Raw genomic sequence first — 27,420 nt, forward strand, 5'->3', positions numbered from 1 at the left:
TTCCAAAAAACAAATGAATGCTACCCCTTCACCAGCTGTCTAGCAGTCCTCCAGTGGCTTCTTTTTGCTTTTGCTTGAATTCCGTACTTAGCGTTTTGGCCCTGCCTGACCTGGTCTTTGGTTCCCTTTCTATCCCCATTTCCTGTCATTTTTCCTCTCTGCCACTCTGCTCTCGACACACTTGTTTTCTTTCAAGATACACAACCACCCAGGCTTTTGGTCATACTGTTCTCTACATGAAAACAAAACCCAAAACAGCAGCTCTTGGGACGGCTGGCTCCCTTCATCCTGCTCATCTCAGTTTCCAAGCCATCTTCTTAGCCTCTTCCCTCAAACAATGTTATGGATTACATTGTTTCCTCCAAAAATATGTGTTGGGATCCTATGCCTTATTCTTGTGATGTTTGCAAAGCTGTCTCTTGGTCATGTTAATGTGGTTATATGTACGGTGTGTCTTAAGGCTAATACTTTCTGAGTGATTGATATAAAGAGCAATGTTGATGTAGTAGTTGCTGTTAAGTGAGCCCTTGGAACTGTGATGCTGGTGAAGAATCTTGGAAGTCCCAGGGACTGCCAGAGGTCAAACAAACCTGTGTTGGAGGAAGGAAAGTCAAAACGCTCATTAGGAGAGAGGATCGTGAGACTTTGGAGGAATCAGTCCAGACTGGTAGTCGAGGCTCAGCACAGAAGGGGAAGACCTTCAAGGAGATTGGCTGACACAGTGGCCGCAACAATGGGCTCAAAACGAACAAGAGTTGTGGGGATGGTCCAGGTTCGAACAGTTTCGTTCTGTTGAGCACGGGGTTGCTATGCCTCAATGCACCGAACAACAACAATGAGCCCTGTGAGTGTTCTTCACTGCCCTTGCACAAGTTGTGTCATCTGAGAAATGGTGCCCTTGTATAGGAATGAGAGGTGGAGAATAAAGGAAGGCTAATGAAGGAAAAGATGAGGCAGAGAGATAGAAAAGGTGTCAAGATAAACTAGGGAAAAAAAGTTTTAATGAGCATCACTGATAACCGAGAGCCAGATGGACGGAGACAGGAGGCTGAGCACTGCTGGCAAAGCCTGCGGGCAGGACGATTAGGCATGAACACACACATGTTCTCATTTTACTAACTCAACCTAGTATCTCAGTTATAGTTTACCAAAGCTCTTTCACCATCATTCCATTTGATCCTCAGAGAAATCTCCAAAGACAGGCAGAATAGCCCGCACCAATTTTAGCAACAGGGAGAGAAAGGAGAAGTTACAAGTGCACATTGTGCTTTCAGGAAGTTTGGTGGTAGCTCTCGTGATAAATTTCATCTGCAATAATAGGTATCTACTATTTATATAGACATTCTTCAAGGCCAACCATAATATGAGCAAACAGTTCCAGGGAACAATAGAAACTTAAAACCAGACCTCCTCAGAGTTTCTCGTGTTTCTTTCCAACGGTGAGTATTTGGTTCCAATAGTGCTAGAATCTGAGAAGATCTCAGAATGCTACTCGGAAGGAAAGGACTTTAACTTAGACTGTTCAGAACAATAATGATTCATTCCTCTCTCCCCCTTGCTCCTGGTTTCATCAAGTTACCCAGGTAGGTTCCAATATACCTTGTAGATGTCAGCAGCAGGCCCCATCTGACATCAGTTCTTAGCATCGGAACTACATTGATCAAATGTAGGATCTGTTATTTGTCCACACGATAGAACTGAGAAAATAGAACCTAGAGGACAGCAGATACTTTGGAAAAGAGGTGTGATGATTTCTCAGGGTGCTAAAACTTGGTAAAGAATGATTTGTGATGGTTGCCTACTTGTGTTGAAGCCCAGATTTGGAAATAGCTTGACCTTCATAAGTCTTGTATCTCTATGGTTCCTGCAATCTAGCTGATGAACTAGCAAAGAAGTGTCTTCTGCAGAGTGTTTCATTTTAAGAATATATCTTTAATACCTTTTTTACTAACCATCTATGTGAACTATCATGATACAATATTGGTCATAATAACTTAATCGGATCTTCAGACACACCTCCAAAGAGTGGTAGGGCATTTTACATCATTTATCCCTGAGTTCCAGGGAAGTTAAATGAAATATCTGCTAATAGGTGGCGGAGCCACGTGGGGAGTCTTGGGCTTTGGGTTCCAGGTACTGGGCTCTTCTCTCTCCAGCCCAGTCCCACTGCACTTAAACCAGACATCTAGTTCTTTCTTTCTTTTCAAAAAAGAAGGGCTGTCTTCTCTCTGCTCACATTGCCACCAGTAGGATGTCTGGTCTACACATGACAGGTGAATTTGTGGGGTTCATAAAAGAAACAGCAAACAATAACTAAAGAAGAAGCCATGCATGTGCCAAAAAACGTGGCCCAGGTAGTGTTTCAAACTGCTAGCAGGGAGAAAAGAGGCCTTGGCTAGGATGGCATTTCTCCTTAATCTTTGTTCCAGGTACTCCATCAGGATAATGATATGTTTTGCTGTTGTTTTAAACAACTTTTTGAGCATTGTGAATTAGGTAGAGGTTTGAAATTGCACATAATGATTTTGTGATACATAGTTTAAGCCACTTACCAAATCCCCAATAGCCTACCCTACTCCTCTTTGGATTACCCTCTCCCTCTTTTGAATTACCGTACTACCTTCCCCTTCACCCAAGTTAACAGTGAACACCTGCCAACCCTCCAGCTATTGATTTATATTCCCTCCCTTCCCATCCACCACTCTGCCCCCCCCCCCCCCCCCCCGTAACCTCCAAAGTCTGTTCCCTGTGGTAGGAATGAGTTAAAAAACAAAACAGTGAACATCCCCTAGGGCTGATTTTTGCATCATTTTGACTATGTGGCCTTTATTGAGTCCCAAGGCTAAATGGGGGATGTGTCACGAAGGTCCACTGTTTGTAACCTGGCTCAATGGATTAAAGTAGGGGGAAATGGGTAATTAATTCTAAGGGGGAGACTGGCTACTTGGCTTTATGAATAGTGATTTTTAAAACTGGAGTTTTGTTATGAATTTTATTGGTGTCATTAATGATATTATTGATTAATGATAGTATTAGGAGTATCTTCTTTTTTAATACATAGAGAAATAAAACATAAAGAAGAGTGGAATAAACTGAATGAAATATTTGAAGCTCTCAGAATAGTAACAAAAATCATACATACACAATGACATGTATCTCAACATCTATATTTTATTGTGAGGATGGTCATTTTTTAGTTCAAGTAAAATACTATATGAAACATGATGCTTAACTATATGGATTTGTATATAAAAATGTTAATTTGAGTTTCAGGCCTATTGAGCAATGCTAGATTGCTGATATTCTACCCCCGAAAGTTCTAATAATACAAGCATTAGATTGAGAGGTCAGCTGTTCAAACCCACTAGTAGCTCCAAGGGAGAGAGAGGAAGCTGTCTGCTCCTAAAAGATCACACCTGTATGGAAGTTCTACCTTGTCGGAAGGGCTCACTTGGAGTTGAAATTGACGGTAGCTTATAATGCAGTGACACACACACGCACACACATTTTAAAAGTGTCCAGTGTGTGCAAGTCACAGAAGGAGTACTGTCCCAGGGAAAAAGCAAAGATGAGCCAAACACAATTACTAGCATTCTCTCCACTTTTAGAGAATGGCTTTGACTCTTAGTTTTGACCTGCATTTAAATCAGCTCTGGCACTTACCCATTCTATTATCCTGATTTAGTTCTTTATTTTCTCTACATCGGTTTTCTTTTTCTGTGAGCTAGATGTAATAATAATTATAATACCAACTTTCAACGAGCCAAGAAGAGAATTCAGTGAACTCAGGTATGGAAGGCATTTTGAAGGGTACCTGACACTAAATAAATTATTACTAGTTCTGTTACTATAGTCATATTAATATCCTGAAGATCCAAAGAGAAAATATAGATAAGCACTGGAAAGTTAATCAAAAGCCATCAGCAAGAAAATAAGGATAGCTTAAGTGGAGAGCAAATGCTTTGAGAATGATTGGGGCAGGGAATGTATGGATGTGCTTTATACAATTGATGTATGTATATGTATGGATTGTGATAAGAGTTGTATGAGTCCCTAATAAAATGTAAAAAAAGAAAAGAGGAGAAAAAAAAAGAAAATGATTAGGGCAAAGAATGTACAGATGTGCTTTATACAACTGATGTATGTATATGTATGGACTGTGATAAGAGTTGTATGAGCCCCTAATAAATTGTTTAAAAAAAAAAAAGAAAATAAGGATACAATCACAATGCTCTGGTAAAGTGTATTTAAAAAACAAAACAAAACAAAACCCTAAATTTAACCTTGGGAACAAAGGAACAGACCAGAGTTGACCATTTTTCCAGACTATAAATATTGTCCATTTTTGTCACTAAATGAATAACGAGATGTTCAAAACACAAGTTAAACGCCACACAGAATTATATATGGGGAAGAGGTCTTGCTTTTAAATTCAGCAAGTCAGTCAGCTCAGTGAAAGGGATTCCAGAATAGATGAGAAAACGTAACCAATAGCCTTCAAAGGCACCTCTGTTTCTGAAACTTTGTAATTCCACTGTCAAACTACATTAATAGGACACCTAGTGATATAAAAACAAGAGGTTTCAGAAAGTTAGCCTTAAAAAAAAGCAACAGTCTCCTTTCCTTGGCACCACCTACCCTGCCCCCTCCAGGTTTTTCTTAATTTTCATTTAAAAAACTGGCTGTAGGACAGAATTAGGGGTCCACCTCATGAAGAAAGAGGAGCTATTTTGAATAAATTGGGTCACCAAGGGAGGAACTCTATAAAACAGAGTCTTTGGGAAGTAAATTATTTATGGATTCCATTTGTGGTCTAAACTTGAAGTGTGTGTTGAGGTGAGGTGAAGGTTTTCATCACAGGATATTATAAAGAAATTAAAGAGACAATGGTAAGAAATGTATACCTTAGAAATATAGTGGTAAACAGGACTCATTATTGTAATTCATCATGGTGGTAAAAAGCAGATGAAAAAATGTAAAGAAGGAAAAACAAAAATAAAAAATCCAACCAACCCCTTAATGTTTAACATTCACCCCCCCAAAATCTTTAAAATTATTCGATAATGTCAAATCCATTAGTCTTTTCCGAAGGCAGTTAACATGTAGAAGAAGTGCCTCTGATGTTCTTCTGTTCCACTCATCAATTCACAGATTACTATTTATTATCTACCAGTTGGTGTAGTGGGTTACAAATTGAGCTTCTAACCAAAAGGTCAGTGGTTGAGGCCACAGCTGTTCCTTGGGAGAAAGACGGTGGACAGAGCAGAACTGCCCCCTTGAGTTTAGGAGACTATAAATCTTCACAACCTCCTCTTCTTCCCCAGGAAACTCAAAGGGGCAGTTCTGAGTCACTCTGAGTTAGAATCATCTCCATGAGAGTGAGTGAGTTGTGACGGTGTGAGTAAGACAGATATGGTCGCAACATCTTACAAAGGTTAAATTCTGGCAATGGAGAGGGCCTGAGAGAAAAGAGGAACTTAGAGACTCCAGAGAGGAAACACCCTCATTGACTGATAAGCACTTACCCATAGTCGTGGTAGCTTAAGATGCCCTACCACCCTCTTAGATAACAATTTGGGCATATTCAAGTGATTCCAGTAAGAGAATAGTAGCAATGTCTTAAAATAGTACCACGAACAAATATCAATACCCAGGGTTAGTTGTCATTGAGTTGCTTCTGACTCAAGGGGACTCCATGTACGTAGGCAGCGAGAGCTGCCACACAGGTTCATGGCTGCACGATCTCTCTGAAGCCCATCATCAGGCCGCCCTTGAGCTGTCTCTGGGATGCTCAGAACTGCCAGTCTTTCTACGATCAGAGAGTAGTTGACGCCACTGAGGGAAGCCACATAGAATTCTCGAGTTTCAAACTCTAATAGTCACTAGAAGTTTGAGAATATTATCTTCTTGAAGAAAAAAAACAACACAACAACCAGAAATCAGTGTAAAGCAATTTGGTCACGATGGGCCATTCTGTGCATCAGCCATGGAGGATGGTGTAGCGCATCAACAATGTAAATGACTCCCCGAATTGGACCCTGACCTTAGGATTTAGAAAGCCAAACTTTCGAAAAGAGGTCATTGCCTGAACAATTCCTTTAGTTAACAGAGGACTCACACAGCTGACGGAGCCAACTTGGCTCACAGGTGTCATGACAGTGCCTCTCTGCCTTCCTCACGGTCACTCAAGAGGGCACGAGGGTCCCATGCAGTTTTTCAAATGCAGACTTTTGGTTTAGGCAGTTCCTTTTCATCTTCTGGAAAGTGATTCCTAGACCTAATCAAGTTTCCTCCCTATCATGAACTAATTTTAGCTTCCTCCTTTCTAATTTTTTAATTTTTCACAGTGAGTCTGGGAGAGAGTCCAGTTGGAAGTTCCCTGTGGGTTTCATTTCTTTGCTGGTTGTTGTTGTTGTTAAAGCCTGAAGGGAGGCTAAATTTAAAAGTACGAAAATAGTAATTAAGAGTGATTAGGACAAGAAGTTTTGGTGCTAGGAAATGTGGGCCCAATTTTCCTCGTCACAAACTGTACCAAGCGGTACTTTTTGGTTTTGATTATGGCATTACTTGCTATTTTAATAAACATGAACCAGTATTCAAACTTTTAATATCCTGCTGCTTTAACTATTTCCAAAGAGCTATCCAGCTTTTAAAAACAGGCTTTGTTTTAAAATTTTAATTTGTTTGGCTCAGTCTCACCTTAGAAAGTTGTAGGCTCATGGTAAACTCTTTTATAAGTTGATTTCCAGAATCACAAGTAATTTTTCTCCCCACTCCCCTCTAAGTGTTTCCTCATGTGCCAATATTGTCGGTGCCGACAGCTCTCCTGTCTTGGTTTATCTGGTTCCCACAGTAAGCATGAGAGACAAGCACAGGAATGTGTCCAGTGTTGACTAGACACATCAGCCTGCAGCGATACTTACAGCTCCTCTAGGAAGCGGAGGTTGTGCAGGGGACTCGGGGGCAGCTGACTGATGTTGTTCATACTGAGGTCTCTGGAGGGGAAAACAGAGAGTGTGTGAGGAGCGGCAGATGCCACCACAAGGAAATCCAGCTGTTCAGTTCACACATTTCCGAGCAGTATCGTTGAAAGGACTCATTCCTTCGTTCGACAAATGAATTGCTAGTTTGCATCTTAAATCTATTCCGTTCCTCCTTCTCCATTCCTGCCCCCTGCCCCAATATCATGGCTCTCTCCCAAATTAGAGACGCTCCGGGAAGCTTACATAGAATTCCAAAGGACTTAGAACTATTCATACACACAGTTGTAATTCTTCATGTTTAAAGTTATGTGAGCAGGTCTGCAAGGGAAACAGGCATAACTCAATTGTAGCCATCACTCAGCTCTGTGTCTTGCATTAAATTTTGTGACAAAAAGAAATGTCTTCATCGAGCTCTGGAAGTCTTCCTTTCCTGGGACGTTAAGCACCTTGTAAAAACAAATGTTTTGATTCAACAAAACTTAAAAAAACAAAACAAAACCTCTACTCCCTCCTTCTAACATGTTCCTTTTGCAGGTTCTCGGATTGCAGTAAAGACGTGAAATGAACCATAAAACAGGACTGTAACGTGACCCTGCTCTGAGGCACACTTCCGGCTGCGCCGGCACACTAGTTCCTGGCACAGGAAACAACAAGCCACTTTGGGCAGAACTCAATCAATTTTTGTTTTAAGCGAGGCTTTGTGGAATTAGATTTTTATTCTGTTTTTACTTTTCTGTATCATTAGGACAGGCCATGGTATCTCACACACCCCAAGACTGGCAGATTCTAATTGAGACCAACTCAGACCAACTACATGGTCACCTGTAGGCTAACTTACAGAGTGAGTGGTTCCTGAAACCCAAAGATTCAGGATTCAGGCCACTGTCATTCTAGACCTGGGTTAAAATCAAACCAAACTCCATACTGTCGCTGGATTCTGATCCCTGGCGAGCCCACGTGTCATGGGATAGAAGAGCTCTACAGGAATTTCTCAGCTATGATCTCTGTGAAAACAGTTGGGCCTTTTATCTTTGGGGGTGCTGAGTGGGTTCAAACTATCCCGTGGGTTAAGCATTGGGCTGCTAACCACTCGGTCTGAGGTATAAATCTCAACCAGCCCCTCCTGAGGAGGAGGAGCTTATCTGCTCTCATAAAGACACACAGTGTCCTTCTTCCATGGGAACTTTGCTGCTTCTCAGCTAGATGGCCACTTGTGTATCTTCAAGCCTTTTACACTCCCCATGTTATATCTTTTGACAGTTAGGCACCATCAGCTTTCTTCACCATATTTGTTTATGCACCCATTTTGTCTCAGTGATCATAGCAGGAAGCTAAGCATCACGGAATACCAGGTTATTAGAACAATGTGTTCTTGCATTGAGAGAGTACTTGAGTAGAGGCCCAGTGTCCATCTGCTACCTTAATACTTAACATATAAATATATGCACATAGATCTATTTCCCTATCCTTATATATAAATACATTTACATATTTACATGCCTCTATTTAGACTTCTATATAAGTCCTTGGCCTCCTAGTTCTTTCCTCTATTTCCTTTTACTCTCCTCTTGTCCCACTAGAATGCTTGGACTTCATTTGGGTTTTGGTAATTCCTCTTGGCTACATTGCTCTTGATCAAGCAAGCCCCATGAAGCATCCTATACACTCCTCGACATTGATTTTGGATCATTTGTTGTTTCCTTGTCCCTGTGAATTAGGGGGAGTGTGGAGTGGAGACCCAAACCCATCTGTAGAAAAATAGACATCTCCTTACAGAAGGGTGACAAGAAAGAGATGAGCCATTGCTGAAGACAAAGCGGGTGCATAAGCAAATGTGGTGAAGAAAGCTAATGGTGCCCGGCTATCAAAAGATATAGCATCTGGGGTCTTAAAGGATTGAAGGTAAACAAGCTCAGAAACAACAAAGCCCACACGGAAGAAGCACACCAGCCTGTGTGATCAAGGTATTGAAGGGATCAGGTATCAGGCATAATCAGAACAAAAAACCGTATCATTGTGAATGACGGGGGAGTGCAGAGTGGGGACCCAAGAAACATCTATGGCAACTGGACATCCCTTTACAGAAGGGTCACAGGGAGGAGACGAGCCAGTCAGGGTGCAGTGTAGCAATGATGAAACATATAACTTTCCTCTAGTTCCAAAATACTGCCTCCTCCCCCACTATCCTGATCCCAATTCTACCATACAAATCTGGCTAGACCAGAGGATGGTACAGATAGTACACAGATACAGATAGGAACTGGTAACACAGGGAATCCAGGGGATCCCTTCAGGACCAGTGATGAGGGTGGCGATACTGGGATTGTAGAGGGAGGGTGGGATGGAAACGGGGAACCAATTACAAGGATCTACATGTGACCTCCTCTCTGGGGGACAGACAACAGAAAAGTGGGTGAAGGGAGACGTTGGACAGTGTAAGATATGACAAAATAATAATTTATAAATTATCAAGGGTTCATGAGGGTGTGGGGAGTGGGGAGGGAGGGGAAAAATGAGGAGCTGATGCCAGGGGCTTAAGTGGAGAGCAAATGTTTTAGAATGATGAGGGCAATGAATGTCCAAATGTGCTTTACACAATTGATGTATGTATGGATGGTGATAAGAGTTGTAGGAGACCTAATAAAATGATTTTAAAAAAAGAACGTGCAAGATATGAAAATAACAATCATTTATAATTTATCAGGAGTTCACAAGGATGGGAAGGTGGGAAAGGTAGGGAGCTGATACCACATGCTCAAGGAGAAAGAAAATGATTTCAAAATGATGATGATAACACATGCACAAATGTGATTGTTACAATTTGTGTATGGATTGTTATCAGAGCTGTATGAGCCCCCAGTAAAATTATTAAAAAACAAGGCTCCCACTGTCAGAAACCCCATGGTACAGTTGTCCTCTGTTCTCCGGCTCCCATGGGCTGGGATTGGCCCATGGCTGTGGGTTTGTGGTCTAGGTTAGAAGTCAAACGTAATGTAAACCCAGGTCTCCCTCACTGTCATCTGGTCCTTCCCACCTCCCAGTGGCCCTGTCCGACAGGTCACAGCAGCTCTGCGGGCTTCCTAGACTATCCATCGTTACCAGAGGGAAGCGTTTTCCTCCTTGTTCTCCTATGGGTGAGGTCTAGAGACGTAAAATGGATCTTCAGGTAGATACTGCGATTCTTTGAAATCTGCACTCTTCTCGTCGTTACGATGGGCATACCCTGGCTGGTTTCACTCTGGTAGTTTGGATTCTTTATCTGAGGGGTTTGCTCCCAGCCTTTGAAAAGATGCAGGCATATGCAAGGAAGATATAATATTGCCACATGGTTTTGTTACATAATTTGGGTATGGTAAAAAAATCAGATTTAATGTTAATTGTAAAATATACTAGGGAGCCCTGGTGGGGTAGTGGTTACATGTTGGGCTGTTACCCCAAGTTCAGTAATTCAAAACTATCAGCTGCTACGTGGGAGAAAGATGAAGCTTTCTACTCCTGTAAGGAGTCATCGTGTCAGAAACCCTCAGGGGCAGTTCTACCCTGGCCTATCGGGTTCCATCAGTCAGAATCAGCTTGATGGCAGTGAATTTGAACATGAGTTGGTGAATCATAGGGTATGTACGAGTAGAAATCAGCTTGAGGGCCATGGGTTGACTAGTGAGTAACAATGAAGTTGACTTAAATGCTGTATTAAGCTAAAACTAAATAAGGTCATCTATAAAAGGAACATATCTGTATTTATTTCTATTTTTTAAAATGTGAAATTTCTGGCATTATCTAGAAAAGTACAATAAAACCCGTTGCCATCAAGTGCATTCATGGGGAGCCCAGGAACTGGGCCTCCTAGGGTTTTAGCAGCTGTGACCTTGTGGAGGCAGATTGCCAGCTCTTTCTTACAAGGTGCCTCTGGGTGAATCTGAATGGCCACCTTCCAGCCAGTCACGAAGTACTTAACTGCTAGCATTCCCGAGGACTTCTCATAGTGACTACATAGTCTCTGCAGACTTGCCGCTTCTCAGGGATTCTCACCTACTTCTAATGGCTGCCAGCCCGACTTATTGGTACAAGGGCTGAGGGAATTCTTTTGGGGCACATTTGCTAGGGCAAACTAGCTTAGACATCAAGACATCACTTTCTCGTCTTAGATTTTTCTGTGTGAGATGGAAATCAGTTTGGGGACAAGCCTTGATTTTTATGTGCAGAACAGGGGCATTTACATATTAAGATTCAGGGGCACGCCGCATTATGTTCATATTCTTTATCGTACTCCGGGTGCCATAGAGAAGCTCTGGTGGTGTCGCGATTGCTTGTTGGGCTGCTAACCACAAGGTCAGCACTTTGAAACCACCAGCCACTCCACAGGGGAAAAACAAACCTTTCTCCTTCTATAAACATCTCGGAAACCTAGAACCTAGGGACGGTTCTACCCTGTGCGAAAGGCTCATTATGAAGTTGGAATTAACTCGGTGACAGGTGAAACTCCAGGCAACTGGAAGTGAAGCATATATAAACTGTCATTCTCAAGGTTCCTACTGGAGTGTGTGTGTGTGTGTGTGTGTGTGTGTGTGTGTGTGTGTGGTTGCTTAGAGTAGCAGAAATAATTCCAGCATTGCTAGACGCTAGGGTCTCAGGTTTGAATCCTGTTTTTTCCACTCACTAGCTGCTGGATCTTGGAGGAATTAACCAATTAACTCTCTTGTGCTGGACTCCTCAGTTTTTTTTTTTTTTTGACTCCTCAGTTTTAAACAAGGGTGTCTTTATGTTAATAGTTTGAAATACTATGTATGGTTGATTGTTTCCAATCACAGTGCTATTTGACATTTTATACTGTGATTTCTCTTAGAAGATGGACTTCTTTTTATAACTTTTATAAAGTGTTTATGAATATGGGCAATTTTAAAAAAGAGTTTCTAGCTGTATATCTGTACCTATATCTGAAATTAAAAAGAGTCGAAGGTAAAGTGAAATTGAATTTTAAAATTTAAATTCAAAGTGGGTTTTAACACTTTGTAATGTTTCGCCACCAATCAGAATTGACTCGATTGAAGTGCGTGAGAATGTCGTCTGAGGACAAGGACACGATGACCTTGTCTGTTGACTCCATTTCTTTTCTGTGTTCAACATGAGCATTGATTCTCAGATGCAGCCATCCTTCCCAAATGATATGGGGTGGAAGACAAATCATTTTAAAATTTCTAATTTTCCATGGAGCTAGACTTTTATACAACAGGCTGAAGAGAAATGATTCGAAAAATGAAGTGACATTACAGAGCTTCAAAATTATAAGCGTCAACATTTTATTTTTCTATTCAACACCAACTTGTCAAATTACTCTGAAAGCTTCTAATCTAGACTTGGAAAATATATAGCTCTTGTCCTGACATTGACAGGGTAAGAGCACTCATTTATAGATGAGGAAGGCAGGGCTTCAACCTGATTCTTCTCAGTTCAGTCACGGTTGACAAAGCAAAACAAGATCAGACCTGAATTTGCAAAATGTAGATGTACAGGAATGCTAACCAGAATGAGAAAAATTTTAGGCCTGAGCTCTGCTAGAAAGTTAATCTCCTCCCTCTTAGAAAACTCGGACAGTGTTCGTGTTGCATCGGAAGCACACCTCTTCGCTGGCAGAGTCAGAAGCGACGGCGCCCACTCAGAGATGGTAGCCAATAAGCGTCTTTGAATTGGTGTTATTCTCCACAGTCTTGACAGAATCCAACCTCCTGCATCACATCCCCCAATTGGCCTACTCTGCCTCTTCAGTGTCTTGTGTGCGAGACCATTACGGTTATCGTTCCATTTCACTCGAATTTTAAAAACAGTTGGGATGGTTCCAGTTTTGCTGGGTTGGCCGAGACAAAACCTGTCAACCCCCCTGACAGCCAGAGCGGCTCAGAGAGGAGGGTTGGCTTCCAAGTTACAGCCAAGTAATTCCTGGGAAATCCCAAAGGCTGGAACTGAGGTCTCTCCTTGCTCTAGCTGTTTTTCTTGTATTTTTTCTTTTTAATCTTAATACTGTTTTCAAACTACCCATATTCTGATTAATAAATTTTTCCAAATTTCCCTTTGAATTTTCTACTAAGCATTTGCTCTTTCTGACCATTGGAACACATATACTATGTCTCTATACAGCAAATGAGAGGTCTTAACATAATTTCAAGCCGGGGCATGATTTACTTTTTAAACAATTATTTTAAAAAATTTCTCATGCACACATTTTACTCATAATTCTGTTCCCTAAACCCAGTGAAACCACATAGTGAATTTTTAAAAAATTCGAATTCCGCCAAGATGTGCGAATTACTTTGGAAGACTGATCTCTATGTTAAAAAATGAATAAGAGATGGAGATTTCAGATAAAACAACCACATGAGTTATATCATGTTGTCTTTTGACCCAGTTCCGGGCTCTGCTGTGCTAATGACCGCATCTAGAAGCACAGAACACGAATTGCAAATCACCCCGGGAGCTGTTAGCTACACCTGGGAGCCACCTGAGGAGGTTTAAGAAAATAAGCTGCATGCATCCCACACCAAGCATGTCTGAACGAATCGATGCAGTTTAAGCATTGGGCTTTTTAAGACCCTCTTTGATCACGTTCAGGCACAGCTGAGAATCACTGCATGGGAATAACTCTTTCTAAATCACTAAGCAGTGCTCTGGGCTCTGTTGTTTTCTGAGGTGCCATCCAGCTGATTCAGACCCATAGCAACCCTGTGTACAATGGAACAAAGTGCTGCCAAGCCTCGGGCCATCCTCACAATTGTTCCTGTTCCCAAGCGCACGTTTGCAGCCAGAGTGTCAATCCATCTGCTGGAGAGCCTTCCTCTCCTCTCTCCCTCTACTTTCCCAGCCATGCTGTCCTTCTCCTGACCGCCTGCCTCCGGCGTGTCAAATGAAGTCTTCCCATCCTGGGCTCTGTGGAGCACTGTGCGCCATAGTTCTTCCAGGACAGATCCGTCCGTCCTTTCAGCGGTCCAAGGGACTTTCAATGTTCTTATTTGGTCCCACAGTTCCAATGTACCCATTCTTCTTTGGTCTGCTTTACTCGATGGACAACTTTCACACGGACACGAGGCAATGGAGAATACCATGGCTTGGGTCAGGCACACCTTAGTCGTCATAGTAACATCCTTGCTTTTAAATACTCAAAAGAGGTTTTGTGCAGCAGATTTACCAAATGCAGCTCTTATTTTATTTTGTTGACTGCTGCTTCCATGAGCATTGATTATGGCGCCAAGCAAGACAAACTCCTTGACAACTTCAGCCTTTTTTCCGTTTATCATGATGTTACCTGTTAGTCATGTGGGGAGGATTTTGGTCTTTTTTACATCGCACTGTACTTCATACTGAAGGCTGCAGTCCCTGGTACTCATCAGCAAGTGTTCAAGTCCTCCTCACTTTCAGCAAGCAAGAGTGTGCCTTCTGCATATCACAGGTTGTTCATCAGCCTTCCTCCAATCGTGAGGCCACATTCTTCTTCACGTAAGCCAGCTTCTCTGAGTATTTTACAGCATTCAGATTGAATCAGCATGATGACAGTGTACAGGCCTGTCCCACACGTTTTCTGATTTTAAGCCCGCAGTATTCCATTGTTCCATCCACACAACTGCCTCTTGATTCATGAACAAATTCTGAATAAGCCCAATGAAAATGAAGTTTCTGGAATTCCCCTTCTTCTCAAGGTTATCCATAGTTTGTTGTGATTCACACAAATATCTTTGCATCGTCAATAAAACACGAGTAAACATCTTTCTGCTATTCTCTGCTTCAGCTAAGATCCCTCTGACATCAGCAGTGTTTGGTGTCCTCTTCTGAATCCCAACCGAACCTCGGGAAGCTCCAAGTTAATGTATTGCTGCAACTGTTGTATGATCTTAGGCAGAATTTTACTGGCAGGTGATATTGTTATTGTTCAATAATTTGAGCATCCGGTTGGGTCATCTTTCTTCGGAATGGCCACAAATATGGATCTTCTCTAGTGGGTTGGACACGTAGCCGTCTTCCAAATATCCTGACATAGATGAATGAGTGCTTCCAGAGCTTCATCTGCTTGCTGAAGCATTTCAACTGGTATTCCATCAATTCCTGGAGCCTTGCTTTTGGCTAATGCTTTCCAGGCTCTATAATTGACTTAAAAGTTGAGAAGCCTTAAGACTCAAAGAGATCCTGGGTGTTACAAAAAATTAACGTGCTCAGCTGCTAATTGAAAGGTTGCAGAGGTTGGAGCTCGCCAGAGGAAGCCTCGAATACAAGCCTAGTAACTCACCGGCAGAAAGTCAGCCACTGTCAACCCGGTAGCATGGCTCTACTCTGACACGCATGGCTCATCCTGTGTTGGAAGTTACACGATCGCTCAAAGTACTGTTTCCCGTGAGCAAAGGATTAGCTAGAAAACAGCTTTCCCTTAAAAACATTTTTGTTGTTCAAAGCTCTGTTTCCCCTTCGCTTGATGGATACCAACTGAGCATTCACTTTTTGAAGGTCTTGTTCTAGGAATGTAGTGGATAGGCTCAATCAGCCTCAGTTTTTCTCCTTCCTGCAGTCCAGGTAGCCATAAGCCACCCACTGCTACTTCTACCAAACTTGTTTCTGGACCCGGGCTCTTTTCCTTCTTCTTGTTGCCACGGCCACCTTTGAACACGTGCTTGTCCTGGCGATAGCCGCTCTGCTCTTTGCACTTACTGGGACCCCTCCTGCTTGGCCATCTCGTAAATCACAGCCAGAGAGGAGGCCCTGAAAGCCCATGCGATCCTTCACTTCCCTCAGAGCCACTGATAGGCAATAAGAAAGGCACCTTCTCAATTAGACACTAGAGAAGGGCTCTTCCGCAGGAATGGGGACTCATGCACAGAGAGGTTCCCTTTCCTAGCACCAAAGCAGTGTGAATGACTTGGCAGGCTGTGTTTGGCTGGGAGTTGAGTCCCCACTGAGCCACCTTTGTGCAAGGCACAACAAGCATAAGCCAGAGCCAGGTGGGGCAGCCCTGGCGTGGCTGGCTGAGGAATTCTGGTAGCTCCGGGACACTAGAGAAGATGATGTCCAAACTCTTTGGGTTCTTAGAGGAGATATGTGGCAGTTACGTAATCTGTCAACTTGCGAGGGGTGGAGTTTAGCCCCACTTCTTTACCAAGCATGCTGTACTTCTCCAGAGACTTGCTTCATGGTTTCACCAAACTCTTAACTCCGTAGCCTGCTGACTTTTGTTTCACATTCAGCTCTGGAAAACACCACCATCTGTGTTCTTTGTTACTACACCAGCCTACTGAGTGCTACTTGAAAAGAAAAAGTCACAAATGTGCAGACTCATGACTATAAATTGCTGGTCTTTGTGGGTTCTCAATTCCAAATGCAGAGTCCTTTTATGTGTTATTGCTCAGCTTCCTCTCCCATTCCCACATAATGGTTGCCAACCTTCTTTACCACTTGCCTCAAACCACTTCATCAACTCCCCCTCCCATCATGATCATGGGGTTCCTTCTCTTTTACTTCACGAAAATCACTGGAATTCTTAGTGTGGAACAAATGTGGAACAGGCCAAATTTGTATTCTTCCTCCTTCTTTCTTCTCCTTCCTTTTCCCTCCTTCCCTCCTTTCTGTCTTTTGTTTTTTCTAGACTATTTCTCCTTGATCCAACTTGTTCATAGATTCCCATCTTTTCCCTTATCCTATAGTAAACTCCACAATTATTCCCCACATTTTTGTCTCTTCCTCTTTCCGTTCAATGTATAAACACGGCAAAATGAGTATCTAAGTGTCATGAGCATCTAAAATATTTTAAGATCCTGTCTTTAAATATTTTCTACTATTAAAACCAAAGGGAATCTCTTTTGATCTTGTGGCCTCCTTTGGCTGCTACTCAGCCCTTCCCATCCCCCCTGTGGTTGTTCACACGACAGGAATCCACACCTATCAGTCTAACGAAGCTGCTCTGCTCGCGCTAGAGAAGGAATGGCCTCGGCTTTGTAAAATCAAATGAGTACTTGATTCAGTGGACCTCTCTGCTGCATTACATTCTAGAAATGCTACATGTACTGGCTTCCAAATCACGATTCTCTCAGGATTCTTTCATGCTTTCCCAAATTTTATTATTCTTTATAATAAATCCTTTGTTGAGTTTTCTTCTTCGGTCCATTCCTTTAATGTTAGTCTTTTTCTGGAGTTCATGTCGAATCTTGTTCTTTTAGATCTCTACCCCTTTTTTCTTTCAGGATATTATCTAGTCTCATAGTTTCAAGTACTATAAGAGCTCTGGTGGCTCAATGGGTCACAAATTGAGCTGCCAACCAGATGGTCAGTGGTTTGAAACCATCAGCTGCTCCTTGGGAGAAAAATGAGGCTTTCTGCTCCCATAAAGAGTTACAGTCTCAGAAACCCACAGGGATGGTTTACCCTGCCCTGTAGGGTTGGTATGAGTTGGGATTGACTTGATGTCAGTGAGTTTTAGAATTTTAGGAGCTCACAACACCCTAAATCTATATTCCCAGTCTTAATCTTTCCCCTAAATTTTAGAATCATAATTTAGGTTTCTGCTGGATATGCCCACATGCTGGTTAATGCCACCACCATTCTCCTGTCAGTAAAGCCGAAAGCTTGGAGCTCATTCAGGGTTTTTCCCTTTCCTTCAGTTTTCCTACTATTCCCATTTCTCTCCCTTTCCCAACTACGTCCTTCTATATTTCCTCTTTATCTCTCACCCACTCATCTAAAATCACTCTTAACTCTAGGGTGCCTGCTTTCAGTCCTAACACAATAGGGCTTCCCTCAAAATACCACCTAGAGAACTTAGCTCAAAAAGGAGCAGTCGGTACATTTGCACTCTCTATTTTTCAGTGGGTATGATTAGAGAAGAATCACTCGCAGGCTACTGACCATCATGTCCTCACCTTGGTGGGTTCCCGCCACTGCTACGGAGCTGTTTTTATTGCTTATGCGCAGCTTCCCCCCCTTCCCCACAGATCTGCTGCCAGCCTTTACCACTTGGCCCCTTAGCCCTCTCCATCAACAGGCCCTCCTCTCGTGCTCATAGGATATCTCTCTTATTTCATAAAAATAACTGGAATTTTCAGGGCCACCTTAAAAAACAAGACAAGATAAACACATTCTGACTCACTGCATATGAGGGGGTGGAACTGACCCCATAGGGTCCCCGGAGTTGGAATCTTCATGGAAATAGATTGCCCCATCTATATCCCATGAAGGGGCTGAGTTTGAACCACTAAGTGATTAACCTAATCTAAGTGATTAACCACTGCACCACCAAGGTTTCTTAGCCAAACTACCACTTGGCATAAAATTACTAAGTGACTCTCCATCACCTTCCAAATGAAATCTACGTCTCTCAGCATTGCACACAGTCTCCTAAGTGGTCATGACCCTGGCACGCTTACTGCAATTCATCCTTGAAGATTCCGATCAGGCGTCATCTCCCTGGGAAGTCCCTAAACCATCAGATCGGTAAACATCATTTACTGTCTGTCCTCCTGGGTCACCTCACACATTGAATGACATTATTTTAAAATGATATGTTTATGTACAGAGTTCCCTCGTTAAAGGTCATTTAGTCCCCATGATAATATTTCTGTTTCCTATGTAGGTCTTGACATGTAGGCGATGCTCAGTGACGGCTGTCCTGAGCCCCGTTTTTACTGTAGCCTTTTTATGACTGAACATCTATTTTTACACAACTCATTTAACAAAATCATGTTTCCTATTAAATGGACACACTGTTCCTCAGACTGTTTGGTGCATGACTCTTCAGGAAGAAAGTACTTAGGGAAGAGAAGCACTTTTTCGTTGTTCCCGTTTTCCACAAGTCTTTAAACGAACGTTGTACTTTCCTTGTTTACCAAACAAACCAACAAAAACCCAAACCCGCTGTAGTTGAATCGATTCCCACTGGTGGTGACCTTCTAGGACAGGGTGTAAGGACTCCATTGGGTTTCCAAGGCTATACACAGACCTTTCTGGAAGCCCTCCCCCCCCCCCCCCCACCTTGCTCCCTGGGAGCAGCGTGGGTGTGAAACACTGGCCTTTTGGTGAGCAGCGCTGTGCTTCACCACCGCACTCCTGGGCGCCTTGCTCCATCGAGTTGAGGTCTCTCTTTAGGTTCCCTGTTAGCTTTCTGTCCTAGGGACTCTCAAAGGTTCTTGCCCACAGGGACTTCCCTTTGATCTACACTGCTGCTTCCTCCCCTTTCTCCTGCCCCTCCTTTATTTTCTCCTCTTCTTTCTTCTAAAAGACCATTCCTATAATTTCTTGGACTTATTGCGGTAGGGACAACAAAAGGAACTACTTAACAGGTATTCCACATCCTGAAAACACAGCTATGCTCTCCCTGTTTGAGATTTGGTACTAAGAACTTAAAAACAAGGAGGCAGTGTATTATTTTTTTAAAATATTATTATAGAAATAACTGAAAGTTCTTTCTTTAATCGTTGCCACAACTATCTGCTCACTCTGAGGCAGATTTTCTTTCTTTCGCAGCATCTTACCGGTCCTGTTTCTTCAGAGTAGGACTACTTGTCGTTTGTTTTGGGAGATTCAGTCACATTTAGAGCTCTGAGAAATTTCCTGCAAGATACTCATGGTTAACAAGAGATCCAGGCCGAAACCATTCTGGCATTGTTTAATTGATCACTTTTCAAATATGCTTCTAGCGATAAGCCCTCCTGTGAGCTTCAAAGGGAAAGGTGCAGGCCTGAGCAGCTTCTTGTGATCGAATGAATGATGGTATTTTCAGGGACTTTTCTTAAGTTATTGTTTTTAACTCCGGAGTAAATTTTTGTGTGTCAAATATTTGTTACAGAAGTATAGTAAATAAGGGAAAATGCATAAATCCCAAGTTCCAGTCTGATGGATTTTCACAATGTGAACACACCCTTGTAACAAACTCAGGTGTGTGCCCATGCACGTGCGCGGGCACGAAACATCGCCATCACCTCCGAAGCCTCCTTATGCTTAAGTTCCCTTTCATTCCTTCCCTGAAGCAGCTTCCCGACTGCTAACATTGTATATTAGCGTGGCTGATTTTTGATTTTTATGTAAGTGGAGTCATACAGTGGATAATTTTAATGTGTATATCTGGCTTCTTTCATTCACTATGCTTATGGGATTTATCTCTCTTGCACATAGCATATAGCACTTAATTTGAGACTACACCACATTTTATTTCTCTATTTGATTGTTGATAGACGTGTGAGATGTTTTCAGCGTATGGCTATAATTATTAGTGTTTCCATAAACATGTATTTTGTTGAGCATATATACATGCTCATTTCATGTGTGTGTGTGTGTGTTTTAATCATTTTATTGGGGGCTTATACAGTTCTTATCACAATCTATCCATCCATCCATGGTGTCATGTGTTGCCACCATCATTCTCAAAACATTTTTTTCTACCTTAGCCCTTGGTATAATCTCATTTTTACATCTCCCTCCCTGCCCCATCTCCCTCATGAACCCTTGATAATTTACAATTTTTTATTATTTTGTCATATCTAACACTGTCTAATGTCTCCCTTCACCCACTTTTCTGTTGTCTGCCCCCCAGGGAGGGGGCTTATATATAGGTGTTTGTGATCGGTTCCCCCTTTCTACCCTCCAACTTCCCTCCACCCTCCCGGTATCACTCCTCTCACCACTGGTCCTGAGGGGTCATCTGTCCTGGATTCCCTGTGTTTCCACTTCCTATCTGTATCAGTGTACATCCTCTGGACTAGCCAGATTTGTAAGGTAGAATTGGGATCATGATAGTGGGGGGGGGGGGGAAGAAGCAACAAAGAATTTCATCATTGCCACACTGCACCAAGACGGGCTCGTCTCCTCTCCGTGATCCTCCCACATGCACATTTCTATGGGACTATGTACATATAGCTAGGAGTGAACTTGCTAGGCTTTACATATGCATATGTTTAGCTTTAATAGATACTGCCAAAGTCCTGTGCTGGTTCATGCTTTTACCAATAATATCTGTGAATTCTAGTTATTTCCTTCTCTCACTCCTGTTGATATTATATCATTTGTTATCTTCATTTTGTGTAGATGTAAAATGGCATTTTGCTGTGTGTTTAATTTGCAGTTTCTCATGCTAATAGAGTTGGAATGGAGCTGCGGTGGTTAGATTTTATGTCAACTTGGACCAGGATGAAAGTGTAGGGGTGGAGTCCAATCAGGCCACAGCCTCATGATGCCTCCTTGGGGGTGTGGTCTTTTTACATGAGAGACCGTGGGGACCTCTCACTCTTTCTTGCCGTTCACGCTCCCTGCCTGCTGGGATTCTATGTCTGCCTTCAAGAATGGCCCCACAGGGGCCACCAATTCTGGGATCTGTTGGCAGCCTACCATGTTCCCAATGACCGTGCCATGTTCCACAGGACTCTGCACCCGCCAATCCACAGATTACTGCTTTCCACTTCTGCGCCACCGACCTGTAGCTATGTGAGTCTGAAGAGGACCCAGCCCTGGACATCTTGGACCCATGGACTTGAGTTGGACTGGGCTGGGGTGCTTTCTTGACATAAAGTGTCACTGTTTTTGCTTCTCTAGATAACACAGCCTAATGCGAATCCCTGGTAGTGTAGTGGGCTATGAATTGTGACGCTAACCTCAAGATAAGCAGTTCAAACCCACCAGCCACTTTGTGGGAGAAAGTTAAGGTTGCCTGCTCCAATTCCAGAAACTCAAAGGGCAGTTTGGGTCTCTCCTATAGGGTAGCTGTCGTTGGGAACAGACGAAATGTCAGTGGGCCAGGTAATGAAGTTGAACATCTTTTCATATCACTTTTAGTCATCAGTATCCTTTTTGTGTGTGAAGTTCCAGCAGAACTTAGTGTTAATTGATGACTTTCAAATTAAAAAATAAGATCTACTCATATCCACTGAGGCTATGCAACCATATTGATATACCATATATGCCCGTGCATAAGCCAAGTTTTACAGCACATTTTTAATGCAGTTTTTGTGATAAAATTAGGTGACTCAGCTGATATTCGGGTCGTCTTATACTCGAGTATACAGGGTATAAAGAAAGTCTAGTCAAAGGTATTCTTTCAAGTAGTTGATAGCATAAAGGTTGCTCATTGTCAAGGTTCTCCTGAACAGGGGCTGATGAGTTTGAACCTCCAACCTCCCAGTAACCCCCCTGACAGTGCTCTGGAGCTTTCTGTTTTAGATTAACTACAGGTTTTGATATTTCTCAGCCGAGTAAAGTTAAGAAACTATTCAACGTCATTGTACCTCATTTTCCTCCCTTAGAAAATAATAATTTGGCTGATGAGGTGGGTTACATACTGGGCTGCTAACCAGAAGGTCAGCACCTCCCTACAGATTTGCAGTCTCAGAAACCTCCGGGGGCAGTCTACTCTGCCCTCTTGTGTGGCCATGAACTGGAATGGACCCGATAGTAGTGAGTATTTTTGTTGTTGTTTTTTTTTTTACTTCCTAGAATTTTTGTGAGAAGTAATTGAGCTGGTGCAGATAAAATACCTAAAGCAGTTCCTGGTACACCATAAACACTATGTATTCTCCTATCGTTGTTAATATAGCAGCTAGAAAAATTGCAGATTACAACGTGGGACTGTATAGATGTATCAAGAGTAGAGCAGTAAAAGTTAATTAATTATCATAGTCATCTTGGAAAATCTTAGTCTTTTCATTCATTTTTATATATTAAATTTACTATTAACTGGGAGTTAATACATATATATATCATTCCATAGTTCAATCGCGTCAAGTATTAGCGTACAATCGCTACCACACTCAGTTTCCAAACATTCTTTTCTTTCCTGGACTCCTTGACTTCATCTCCCCCACCCTTTGGTACACTCCCCTCCCCCACCAAAAATAACCCCCAAAATCTTTATTCTACTTGCTGTCCCTCTAGGTTCATCAATCCTGGGTTACAGATCCCCCCAAAACAGAAGAAGCATATAACAAGAGGGTGACTCCTAATGATACAACACCTCTGAGTATACTCCAAAATGAACAAACAAAAAGCAAAATAAACCAAAAAAATACAGAAAATGTTGAAAACCAGGTTAGGTCCAGCGTGCTCTCACACACTTGTAACCTGAGGACTTAAGTCAGAAATTCCATGGTGTCTGAGGAAGCAGAAGACAGCTGTCCCGAGATTATTGGACCGTTTGTAGGTGGACCAACATGGTCTTGCTATATCAGTAAGGTCTATATGCTGTATTAAGCTATGTATTATTCCTGGTAGCCTGTAACTGAAATTCTCAGTGATTATTACTGTCAATTTCACTGAAAATTAGCCTCCATTGTTTGTGTAAATAGCATCCATCCACAAGAGGATCGACTCTGTACAAGTGAACAATTAAGCTACTCAGATATGCAGTGAGTCTACGTTGGCCCAATATCCCTCTCTCAACAGGGCTTTAAAAATTAGTACCAGGGCCTGATCATAAGACAACATTAGCAGAAGATTGTTATTTCCCAGGGGTTGATCGATTAGATTCTTTACCATAAATTAACAAGGAAGTTTTGAAAGGGAGCCAAAAGTAAAAATAAAATAATAATTTTTAATCGTTTTATTAGGGGTTCATATAACTCTTATCTCAATCCATACATACATAAATTGTGGAAAGCACATTTGTACATTCATTGCCCTCATCATTCTCAAAACATTTGCTTTCCACCCGAACCCCTGGCATCAGCTCCTCATTGTTTGCCCTCCCTCCCCACTCCCCACTCCCTCATGAACCCTCGATAATTAATAAATTATTATCTTGTCATATCTTACACTGTCCGACATCTCCCCTCACCCACTCCTCTGTTGTTTGTCCCCAAGGGAGGAGGTCACCTGTAGATCCTTGTAATAGGTTCCCCCTTTCTAACCCACTCTCCCTCTACCCTCCCGGTATCACCACTCTCAGCACTGCCCTGAAGGGATCATCTGCCCTCGATTCCAAATGTTTCCAGTTCCTATCTGTACCAGTGCACATTCTCTGATCTAGCCTGATTTGTAAGGTAGGATTGGGATCATGATAGTGGGGGAGGAGGAAGTATTTAGGAACTAGAGGAAAATTGTATTTTTCTTTTTTTTAAATTTATATTTTATTTACTAACCCTAACCCTAACCCTAACCCTAACCCTGAAAATTGTATTTTTCATCATTGCTCCGTTGCACCCTGACTGGCTTATCTCCTCCCCGAGACTCTTCTGTAAGGGGATGTCCAGTGGCCTACAAATATGCTTTGGTCTCCATTCTGCACTCCCCCTGGTCATTAACTATGATATGATTTTTTATTCTAATGATGCCTGATACCTGATCCCCTCCACACCTCGTGATCACACAGGCTGCTGTGCTTCTTCCACGTGGGCTTTGTTGCTTCTGAGTTAGATGGCCACTTGTTTACCTTCAAGCCTTTAAGACCCCAGATGCTATATCTTTTGACAGCCGGGCATCATCAGCTTTCTTTGCCACATTTGCTTATGCACCCATTTGTCTTTGGCGATAGTATCATAGAGGTGAGCACATAATGATATGATTTTTTGTTCTTTGATCCCTGATAACTGACCCCTTCAGCACCTCGTGATCGCACAGGCTGGTGTCTTTCTTCCATGTGGGCTTTGTTGCTTCTGAGCTGGATGGCTGCTTGTTTACCTTCAAGCCTTTAAGACCCCAGATGCTATATCTTTTGATAGCTGGGCACCATCAGCTTTCTTCACCACATTTACTTATTCACCCGCTTTGTCTTCAGTGGTTGTGTAGGTAAGGTGAACATCAAAGAATGCCAATTTAATAGAAGAAAGTATTCTTGCATTGAGGGAGTGCTTCAGTGGAGGCCCAATGTCCTTCTGCTACCTTAATACTAAACCTATAAATATATGCACATAGATCTATTTTCCCATCCTCAAACATAAATATATTTGCATATGTACATGCCTTAATTTAGACCTCTATAAATGCCCTTTGCCTCCTAGCTCTTTCCTCTATTTCCTTTTACTTTCCTCTTGTTCCACTATCATGTTCAGTCTTCATTTGGGTTTCAGTAATTCCTCTTCGTTTCATTACCCTTGATCATGCCCTACCCGGCCTACACCCACCTCATCACCGATTTGGATCACTTGTTGCTCCCTTGTCCTGGGTTTGCTAACACCACTACCTTTCCCCCCACCTCCCTCTCGCCCATGTCCTCCTAACTGTTGGTCCCATTGTTTTCTCCTCCAGATTGTTCATCCAGCCTATCTTATTCAGACAGACCTGCGGAGATAATAACATGCACAAAAACCAAACAGAGAAAAACAAAGCAACAATATACAACCAAACAACAACAACAAACCACTGACAAACAAACAAAATTAATCAAGAAAGAAAAGCTTGTAATTAGTTCAAGGACTGTTTGTTTGCCTTTAGGAGTGTTTTCTAGTCCAGTCTGTTTGGGCACCATGCCCTGGCCCTAAAGTCAACCTTCAGCATTCCCTGGGGACCTCACTGCTCCATTCCCTTGCTATTCTGTTGCACCCCTTAGTGTTTTGCCTCAGTGTGGCGGGATCAGATTGGGTACAATTCCCACACTGTGTCTCTGGTGTTGTTCCCTGTAGGGCTATGGGTCTGTGAGGGATATCTTGTCTCATAGTGGGACTGGCCATGTGGTCCTCTCTGTGGACTGGCTGCTCTAATTGGGAACATCGACCTCACGGCCTGGTGGGCTAGGATGTGTTACACTCTCTCCTCCTCCCCCTTCATCTGCTCCTATCTGCTCCGATCAGATATGTCCCTCTCCTGGAGCTGCAGATTCAATGCCGTCCTTTAAAATAAATTCTTCTGTGGGGAGCGGCAGATGTCCACATAGTAGTTGGGATTGGGGCTGGCCCCTCAGACCTCTCCACTGGAAAATAATAATTTTTTTAACATTCAAATTTAACTGGCTTTTGTTCTGCTGTTCCCTTAATAAATGGCTGTTGACTTGAAAATTGTGATGAACACAATAAAGAGGCAGGGCCTTAAGCAAAAACCCAATTGAAACTTTGTATATTATGATTCTAATCTCAATAGCTACTTATAGTTATATGACCAGACATTCCGTTGCCTTATTTATATTATGTCAAGAATAAGAGAATGTTACTTATTCCTGTGGCGATCACTTAACTAGATACCTCTTATACTCAGAACACATCCCCAAATAGAGACATAAGTAAGCAAGGACAAAACCAAACCCAAACAAACAAAACAACAGCAAATCAAATCCTTTTTGAACATCCAGAACCAGAAGCCCATAAAAGTACAGGCATAAATGTTCATGTACTTTCCTGAGAGGAAAATGCTCCAATCAGAAGGGGAGTATCTTTATTTGGATGGCCTAAGAAACTTGGTTTGTTTGAATGCACAAACGTGGTTGACACAATGGATGGATGGATGGATTGTGATAAGAGTTGTACGAGCCCCCAATAAAATAAATCCAAGTTTGTTTTTTTAACATCCATAAGAGCAAATTACCAATGGTTAGCAGATTCCACAGGCTGACATTGAGGTGGGAAATGCACTATGATGATGATAATTATGAATCATAAAGGCCTTGTAATACTTCTAGAAATCACCAAAAAACCTCAAAAGCAACCATTCTACCGCTCTTCACAAGTTATAAACTCTAAATGACCATCTAATCACCTAATGCTTACCTATTGAGTAATACCTAAGGTTTTATCTATTTTTCTCTCTTTTTTCTTTATATTTTTCTTGGACCATCTTCTCTACCCACACCGAGTCAACATGGTGAATGACCTCAAGTCTTGACCATTTAGCCTGAACTACAGAGCTTTATTTTCAATGGCTTCCTGTACCTGAGGTTAACCCACCGACCCCCTTTGGTTGAATTGATTTTGACACATAGCAACCCTATGGGACGGACTAGAGCTGCCGCATGACGTTTCCAGGCTGCGCATTGCTCCAGTAGAACACTGCAACATCTACCTCCGAGTGACTGGAACACACAGACCACCAGCCTTTTGGTCCTCAGGCAGGCGCTTTAGCCACTGCACCAATGGGACCCATTAGGGTAGTTGATCAGTTACCGAAAACTCAACCCATCTCAACTTCGATTCCTAATTCTCTCCTCTATTTTCTAAACCGGATTTCCCTTTTGTGTTTCCTCTTCCAATAAATGGCATCTCCATTCTCTTGGTCAACCAAACTAGAATGTGCAGGTTTATTTTTATACCATCTCATCATTTACCATTTCCCTTATTTAAATCGTCATCAGCCTTATTTTTTATACCTGTGAAATGTTTCTGGATTAACAGTAACTAACATTTATTTGTGTCAAACAGTTCCACACACATTTATCTGATTTTCAGACAGCAACCCATTGTAAAGGCGAAGAAGCAGAGGCGCATAGCATTTCAATGGCTTGCCCAGGGAGACACAGCCAGTAAGCGGCAGAATCAAAGTTGGAATCCCGTCCCTCTGGTTTCCTTTC

General features: G+C 42.3%; 1 protein-coding gene across 3 annotated transcripts in view; it reads right to left on the reverse strand.

Annotated features, from left to right (window-relative positions):
- Positions 1 to 27,420, reverse strand: part of LGR5 (leucine rich repeat containing G protein-coupled receptor 5) — a 172,340-nt gene that overhangs the window by 75,566 nt on the left and 69,354 nt on the right. For all 3 annotated transcript variants that reach the window (XM_075552774.1, XM_075552773.1, XM_075552772.1), the window contains exon 2: positions 6,924 to 6,995. In XM_075552774.1, coding sequence (XP_075408889.1) covers positions 6,924 to 6,995 — 72 coding nt within the window. The remainder of the gene's footprint in view (positions 1 to 6,923; positions 6,996 to 27,420) is intronic.

Source organism: Tenrec ecaudatus, chromosome 6 (assembly GCF_050624435.1).
Source record: "Tenrec ecaudatus isolate mTenEca1 chromosome 6, mTenEca1.hap1, whole genome shotgun sequence".
Taxonomy (NCBI): domain Eukaryota; kingdom Metazoa; phylum Chordata; class Mammalia; order Afrosoricida; family Tenrecidae; genus Tenrec; species Tenrec ecaudatus.